The sequence below is a fragment of the Nicotiana tabacum genome, chromosome 1, assembly GCF_000715075.1.
Source record: "Nicotiana tabacum cultivar K326 chromosome 1, ASM71507v2, whole genome shotgun sequence".
NCBI lineage: Eukaryota > Viridiplantae > Streptophyta > Magnoliopsida > Solanales > Solanaceae > Nicotiana > Nicotiana tabacum.
Window position 1 is genome coordinate 217529206 of NC_134080.1, and position 8389 is coordinate 217537594.

The 8389-nt window shown below is 34.8% G+C and overlaps 1 protein-coding gene across 1 annotated transcript; it reads right to left on the reverse strand.

Moving 5' to 3' along the window:
- Positions 1-2808, reverse strand: LOC107807401 (transcription factor ILR3). The gene is made up of 5 exons (XM_016631758.2): positions 2523-2808; positions 1562-1624; positions 856-933; positions 612-774; positions 1-472 (listed from the first exon to the last, which is right to left on the reverse strand). Exons 1-5 carry the CDS (start codon positions 2663-2665, stop codon positions 212-214), a joined length of 708 nt encoding a protein of 235 aa, XP_016487244.1. The 5' UTR covers positions 2666-2808; the 3' UTR covers positions 1-211.
- Positions 2809-8389: the final 5581 nt, after the last annotated feature.

Genomic DNA, 8389 nt, shown 5'->3' on the forward strand with positions numbered 1-8389 from the left:
TACACGTAAATGCCAGGTTGAACCTGCTAAAATTTACAGTTGATAAAACCAGCATTAACTCTGTTAAAAGTTCAAAAGGTCGCAAGAAAACTTCTATTGTTCATCACCAAAATACACCAAGAGGACTCGAGGCAAAAACTAACACAGTCAAAGGGCATTTGACTAAAACAACATAATCAGAGTAACTATTATAGGCTTTAGCTGCCACAACTTAAGCAACTGGAGGTCGGAGAACGTGGTCTTGCGACGTGTCTACTGCAGCAGGAGGCATGAACTGCCACATGGCAACCCCAGGGTAACTTATAATCGGCACCAGCTTGCTTCCTGCAGCTTGACCTGGCGCAGCAAAAGCACCTGGTACGACAGGAGGAAAGAAGCCAGGTTGTGCATTCATAGTCTTTAGTTGTTGCTCTAGCTTCTCTTTATCAGCCTTAAGCCTTTGCTTTTCATCTCGAAGTTCATTTTTCTCGGCCTACACAAGTTAAAGCATACTTGAGTCGGGGAACAGTATAGTAAGGCGATGTTTTAGCTTTTCTTGTCATCAGGTTGTTTTTTGGAGTTGACAATAAGCACAGAAGGATTACAATGGGAAGAATGTAACAAATACTCGCCTTCAACTCCTTTATCTTCTCTTGTAGATTCAAATTTGAGTCTTTCAGCTTTTCAGCCTCACCACGTAAATGGGTCACCATGCGAACAGCATCAACCAGAAGGGCGCTCTTGTCTGTTTTTGGAGTTCTTCCAGGCTCAAGAAGTGCACCCAATTCCATGAACCTGATACCGTATCAATTTAGCCATATATAAAATGGAAATAAAGGGGAAAATGGCTCTAAAAAGAATGAGTAATGAGCACACTTGTCATTCAGTTTCTCTCTCCTCAATTTCTCCCTGCACGCTTTGGAACTTGACGAGGTGCATGATTCAGCTCTTGCCCTGTAACAATTCTCCAAAACATGAGTAAACAACATGCTGTAGGTATGTTTTAATAGTGCAACCGGTTTTCCTTCAAAAATCAATACTACTGAGGACACAATGCTCAGTGTGTATACCTCTACAAAAAATTAGTTCATTATTTGGTTTCAACGTAATAGTAGAATTACGAAACTAGAAGTAACATGAGGAAGACTTTGTGTACTATTATTACATCACAAGAATCAGAATCTAAACAAAATTTGTGGAATTGATGTGGGATAATAACTTCTTTCAAATAGAGCAAAGAGAACTGTATCTGTATGAAACCTTCAGAAGGCTGCTTAGGGCATATAAGTCCTCATACAGGCCGTTAAAACAAGACGACAGAGCAATGGTCAAAATCTTTAAACTCTCCTAATTAAATGCATGATGTGATTGATATTTTCTCAACAACGAACCTCCGAGATGATACCGGAAAAATGAAAACACACAAATGAAATAAAGGGAGGGGAGAATTATTTTTTTCCCTTATCAAAAAAAGAAAAAAGAAGAAGAACTGACTAGATAATAGTGATAAGTTACAGCAACATCACATCTCTATGCTTAGGTGAACAGCCAATAAATGTCCCTAAATGGCAAACATTTTTACCTTTTCTTAGAACCGCTTTCCTTCAGGCAGTCGGATTCACCAATTGAGCCATCAATATCAACACTAAAATAGACATAGAAAGAAAAGAGATCAGAATAAATACCAGAAACAAAAACAACCAACAGATGGAAGAATGAAAATGATGTTAATCGAATATCTAGAATTCATGATCTTAAATAATAAGGAAACAAAAGTTCTCATGATGTATCACACTTGGTCTCTGCCAGTGATCTCTGTTTTTTCTTTCTTCTTTTTATCTCCTCTTAACATTCTCACCCTATTTCTTACTGAGTTGAAGGACATTTAAATTTCACTCTTAGCTATTATCAACTTACAACTTTATCTTAATTGTAGCTCCAACTATTTCCCTGGGTGCCCTCGTGCATATCCCGGTATCCGTACACAGGGGCGGATCTAAAGGTATGAGTATGGGTTTCTGGAACCCAGTAGCTTTTGGCTAGATCTCATATTTGTATTAAGAAAATCATTTAATGTATAAGAATATTTAGGTGGGAACTCAGTTTTTTAGTCCGGTTATTATAATATATTAATTTAAAGTCGATATAGGAACCCATAAACTTACAATTCTGGATCCGGCTCTGTCTGTACACCTCTTTCAGTAGGTCGGATACATTGTCATAAAGCATTTTACTACCAAATTCCTCTACTACTATTAGCTTTTATGATTCTATCAGTAGGTCAACTATAGAAACCATGTGTAAATCCAATCAGGTTGGGGTCGATTATATGAATTCTATTGTTTCGATTCTACTTCATTCAGAAGCAACAACACAAGACTCATCAATCAGCTAAAAGATCCCAACTTTTAGTTGAAGTCAACTATATCAATCCTCTATATATTGAAAAGTAACAAAGACTCATTAATCAGCTAAAAGATCCAAACTTTAGCGAATACATTACATAATCAAAAAGGAAAAAGAAAATTGATAAATATAAGTACCTGATGTTAGTTGTTGAACCATTAAAGGGTTGCATAGACCAAGAAAACCCAGTTGTTGAATTTGAGAAATTGGGATCAACAGAGACAGTTATATCTTCGAAATTGTAATCGTATAACCAGTTGGTAGTTTCCGGTGAAGCCATCTCCGATCACTCGCCGGAGAAAAGGAGCTCAAATAAATATTTCCGGCGGTTTTAAGAAAATTTGGTTAAAAAAAGGGAAAGAATATAGAAAAGAACTTAAATTACGCGGCTTTGGATGGGGAAGTTGGATCGAATTGGGACTGGTTAAATGGGAATCTGAATATTGGGAATCTGACGGTTACAAGAATTTTCTTGTTAAGTCGCACTTTCAAGGAGCGACTTATGAGCATTGTATTTTACTTTAATTAATTTAAGGTATGTATGTATCATCAACCACAATAATGACTAGTAAAATCTCACTAGTAGAGTCTGGGAAGGTTAGTGTGTAATCCGAAAGGGTAGAGAGACTGTTTTCGAAAGATTCGCGACTCAAAGATAAAAAGAAGACGAAAAAAGGCAATATGTCAATACCATCTATAGAAACCATAGAACAAAGCACAACATCACCAGAACAGAAAATAGATTAAAAGCAAAACAATAACCAATAGATAAAGTCCTGCACCAGAAGGAATGAAAGAGTAGTGTGAACTCAACATTAACCACTAACAGTCTAAGACCAAGTCCTAACAAACTAGCCTCACTCTGGAGCGTCGTAGATATATTCCCAACTACCTCCTAACCTACAACCTTAATGCTCGATCTCTACACCTTCCTGTCTATAACCATGTCCTCGGTGTGTAAATATTTCATAAAAAACTACATTGCGTAAGCTTTTGTTTTTTGAGTTCTCATAAAAACTACATATTAATGAAAAAATTTCCCCTAATTGCACATCTTAAAAAAAGATATTATGTACTATATTTTTTCTAAGTTTCCTTTTTTTTCTTTCGAGATGCTAGTTGTAAGATACATTTTGGAAATTATTATTATTATTATTATTATTATTATTATTATTATTATTATTATTATTATTATTATATATGTCAAAATTTAAATTTTGAAAAAAAAGTTTATATTTTTTTGTTATTGTTGTTGGGAGTTTGGGGGGGGGGGGGGTATTCTGAAACTTGGCCATGTGTGTTTTTATTTGTAATATATAAAAGATTGTATTAATGTCTACATTCAATTATAGATTCCCCGCAATCATGCCATATTGGGAATTTGGGATTTTGAATATTTGGGATTTTGAATATTTGAGTTTGGGATTCTTTTTCTCTTGAAATTTTATCCATGAAAAAAGATTTTGTTTGCTTCATTTATATGGTTAATTCTTTGACCAAAAAAAAAAAGAAAGTTAAAATTTATCCCTTAGCTTTTGTCTATATACTATTTAATACTACTCTCAAATTGGAACTCTAATTGATTTTAAGGACATAAATAAAAAAAATTCTAATGATAGAGAAATATTAGACGGTTATGTGGTTAAGAAAATTATTTACTTTTTATATTAAACCTCACGACATTTATGAATTTAGAATATGACGAATAACCTAGTACATACTTGTATTTGTTCTGTTTTGACATTTCGTCTTTTTACTTCACGGATTTCATCCAAACACTTAAATTGATATCTTAGGTTAGATTATTAGTATACCATTTAATATATTTTCCTATTTTTAGAAGCTTTCTTTAGATTTTCATATACATATAATATAGTCTGAAAATGAAGCTTGCATAAATAGATGTACTAATTTGTAAACAAAGAATTTCCTTTGTCCTATGTGACTATGGAAAGTTGACAAAACAAGCTGACATGTGACTTAGTGGTAGATTTAAAGATTATAAAATGGATTTATCATTTTACAATTGTTGGAAGACCTTTTCCTATTTGATAAATGACAGATAAGATATTCTAAAGTCTAGTTGTATAAATTAGAGGTAAACCACATAAAAATAAGGAATAAATTAGTCATCAATTTCCTAATTAGGTACTATCTACTATGGTCGACTTCGATAAGATGATAATCTCACGTTATTCCTCTTTAAACATGTCCTAATCATTTTGAGGCATAATCAGAATTTGAAGCTTATGCATTCAGGATTATAGTCTTGTTAAAGAAAGATGACAAAGGATATTTATGATATTTCGAATGTGATCAGATAACCAATAATCAAATAATAACAAAGCTGAAAAATTCCTTAGAATACAAAGGAAATGAAAAACTCTAGCAGGCTCGAGTTCGTATACATAAAGTAGAGCTACGCAAGAGAGAAGATTTCAACTCATAAAGTAAAGGTACGTAAGAGAGAGAAGATCTCAACTTACCTAGCCTTAGACCTATTTTTATTGCAAAAAAATATAAAAATTGCTATTGCGACTATACCTCCTGCTTTGTCATGTATACTACGAAGAATGACATGGATCAGTATCATTTTTGATACTAAATTAATAACTTGTATATATTTAATATTTAACCCGTAAGACACACTAGCTCTGCCCCTACTAATCAATATTGTGATTACATGTGACTTGTTTCCTTATTTGTTTGAATGTATTAAATATAATCTCCGCGACAATGATAAGCAATGGAAAACTACACCAAAATTGCAGTTTGTTAGATTCAATTAGAACTCGATTTTTCAGAATTAGCCAAAGTTTGTTACATTAATGCCCACTAAATAACAACAACAACAACGACAACCCAGGAAAATCCCACAAGTGGGGTCTGGGGAGGGTAGTATGTACGCAGACCTTACCCCTACCCCAAAGAGGTAGAGAGGCTGTTTCTGAAAGACCTTCGGCTCAAGATAATAAGAAAAACAAGAAGAAGAAAAAAAAAAGGGAGAATATTAGTTTCACCATAGAGATCATAGGAAAAATAGGGTCCTAAAATGCATAAGAAAAATACAAGGCAGAAAAGATGGCTAGTAAATAGATCTAGCACCGAAAAGAGAAAATATTAAGACACGACAATGCCCCTAATAATTTTCGATTAAAACCTTACCAGACTAGGCTCACAATGGAACAAAGTAACGCAAGACTCAACTAGCTCCTAGCCGACAATTGTAATACTCGACCTCCACAAATTTCTATCAAGTGTCATGTCCTCGGAAATCTGAAGTCTCGCCATATCCTGCCTGATCACTTCTCCCCAATACTTCTTAGGCCGCCCTCTACCTCTTCTCGTGCCCTCCACAACCAGCCGCTCACACCTCCTCACTGGAGCATCTGGGCTTCTCCTCATTACATGCCCGAACCAATTAATGCCCACTAAGATGGTGAAGAAATTGACTTGCACCAGTTTTTAAGAGACGTGATGGACTCAACGCTATAACTGATTCTTTTTCACTCGATATGTCGTAAAAATTGCACGGGGTGCCCTATTTGGACGCCCCTTTTTAACCTGTAGTCGCTTTGTCTTTCCGTTTGCACCCGTACCTATTTTTTTGTTAAAAGCCTTTTAAAAAGACTATTTTACCCTTCTTCATTAAAAGACTACTTTCTCTCCAAGTATACGCTAGTCCTTTACTGTCTCTGTCTCTCTCTCCTGTTATTCGCATTTTTTGATTTGTTCTTTTCTGAAATCAAAGGGTTTTCGTCGTTGTTTTGATTTTTCAACTGTTATTCGTCGTTGTTCCCACATTACGATTTAATCACAGGTACATTACTTTAACTTTCTGGGTTTTATTTTACGATTTTCTGGGTTTTTTTTCTGGTTTTGGTTTTGATAATCATGTATTTATGATTAAATAGTTTCTTAGTGTTTAGTTTGATAAGTGCATTACTTTTTCTTTTACGATTGTGTTTTTAGGTTTTTTGAACGAGGTTTTATTTTATTGATGAAAATTCTATAAATTCTTCAGTGATTAGACGTCCAAATTTTTAAAAATTTTGAGAGTTAAATAGATGATACTATTAAAGTGATGATACCTTAGATAGGAGCTGAAATTTTTTCTCATGTTTTGGCATTATTTTTGGATTTGAATTTGTGTTTTGTAAAAACTACAGCATGGGGCTGAATGTTTTGTGTTTTGTAACTGGTGAGCTGAAGTTTTTGTGTTTTGTTACTGGTGAACTTTAGCTCTAGAGCTGAAGTTTTAGTTTTTGTAACTGGCAGAGCTGAAGTTTTAGTTTTTGTAACTGGCGAACTTCAGCTCTGAAGTTTTGTTTTGTAACTGTCGAACTTCAGCCTTCTTAGAGATTGAAGTTTTAACTGATCTTTTTGATAATGTCCTGATGTTATTTTTTGTTTGTTTTACTTTTTTTGAAGAGATGGCACCTAAAGCACCTAAAGATCTTAATGCAGCTAAAGTACGCAAAACAGCTAATGCACCTAAAGCACCTAGACTACCTGTAATATCCCCAGGTCCTTATGTCCCTGCTCCTCCACCTACAAGACCAGGTCAAAGATATTTTGAGTTTCGAGATTGGTTTAACTCTAAGGGTTACTGGAAGGGGAACCACGATTTGAAGAAATTAATTGCAACTTTCTTGACTCCTACACAACGGGATAAGCTTCATAATGGTACATTTCGATACATTATGGCTATGGAGAATTTCAAATGCAGCATGAAGTTGGTTCATTGTCTGTGTCTTTCTCGAATATTCACGAATGATTGAGACTCGATTAGTTTCAAGATTTTTGGTCATGATGTTTCCTTCACCCTTGAAGACTTTCACATTATGTGTGGTTTGCGGATCACAACACATAATGTTGAAAAACCAATTAATCGAGAGAGCAATATTCTGAAGCGCTATTTTGGTAAGTCCAAGGGTGTGACTTTGAAGGATATTCGAGATTTTATGACTCGGAATGAAATTTCAAAGAATGTTGTGAATCACATACACATATGCGAGAGCGATGATGATGCTGTGAAGCTTATGGAAATTCTTGTTGTAGAGTCTATTTTGTTTGGGAAAAAAATCTGTGATGGAGGAGTATGCATCTATTGTTGAAGATGATAAGGTTTGTGCTGAATATCCTTGGGGTAATGTGGCTTATGAGAAGCTCATTTACTCACTGAAACATGCATTGGACAACCAAAACAAATTCCATGCAACTGAGTATAAACTTGGTGGATTTCCATATCCGTTATGTGCTTGGTTCTATGAGCACTTCCCAGATATTTGGGAGAAGTATATAAGAGAGGATGAGTACCTTGATACCCCTCAGGTTCCCAGGATGTTACGTTATGTATGTGTGGGAGAGCCTAAATTTCTCGAACTTTTTGAGATGTTCAGTAGTCATGAAGTAAGTTACTTTTTTTTTGTCTTTGTGTTAATATGTTGACGTATTAGTTTTCTTCTTCTCATAATATACTTTTTTGTATTAAACAGAAATATCGTAGCTTTAGGGTATTGGATATAATTCCTACAGAAGAGGAGTTGAATTCAATGCCTTTAATTGGTCAATTACCATATAGTCGGATTCGTTCAAAGGTACTTAACGCGGGTCCTTCAACTGGTGAATCACCACGTACTCTGAGTCGATCAAAAGAATCGAATTGAACTCCTATTATTGGTGAATCACCACGTAGTCGGAGTCGATCAAAAGAAGCGAATCGAACTCCTTTTATTGGCGAATTATCTCGTACCCAAAGTCGTTCTAACCATTCTATAAGTGACTTTGATGACAATGAATTACTCGACACAATATGTTCTGTAAGTTTTGATCTGAAGTTTTTTGGTTCTGTATTTTGTAAAAGTACAACATGTTTTTGAGCTGAAGTTTTTTTCTATATCTGAATTTTTGTTGTGTGTCTATTCTAGAGATTAACTATGGAGGTTCAAAGGCATGCAGAAAAAGAAAGAAGCACAATCGTGAAATAAGTTTTCGATAAGTT

Coding starts and splice junctions, on each gene's coding strand:
- LOC107807401 (XM_016631758.2), bottom strand. CDS start 2,665: ATGGCTTCACCGGAAACTACCAACTGGTTATACGATTACAATTTCGAA. Junction 934..1,561: donor GAAAGCGGTTCTAAGAAAAG/GTAAAAATGTTT, acceptor GAATTGTTACAG/GGCAAGAGCTGAATCATGCA. Junction 775..855: donor AGAGAGAAACTGAATGACAA/GTGTGCTCATTA, acceptor ATACGGTATCAG/GTTCATGGAATTGGGTGCAC.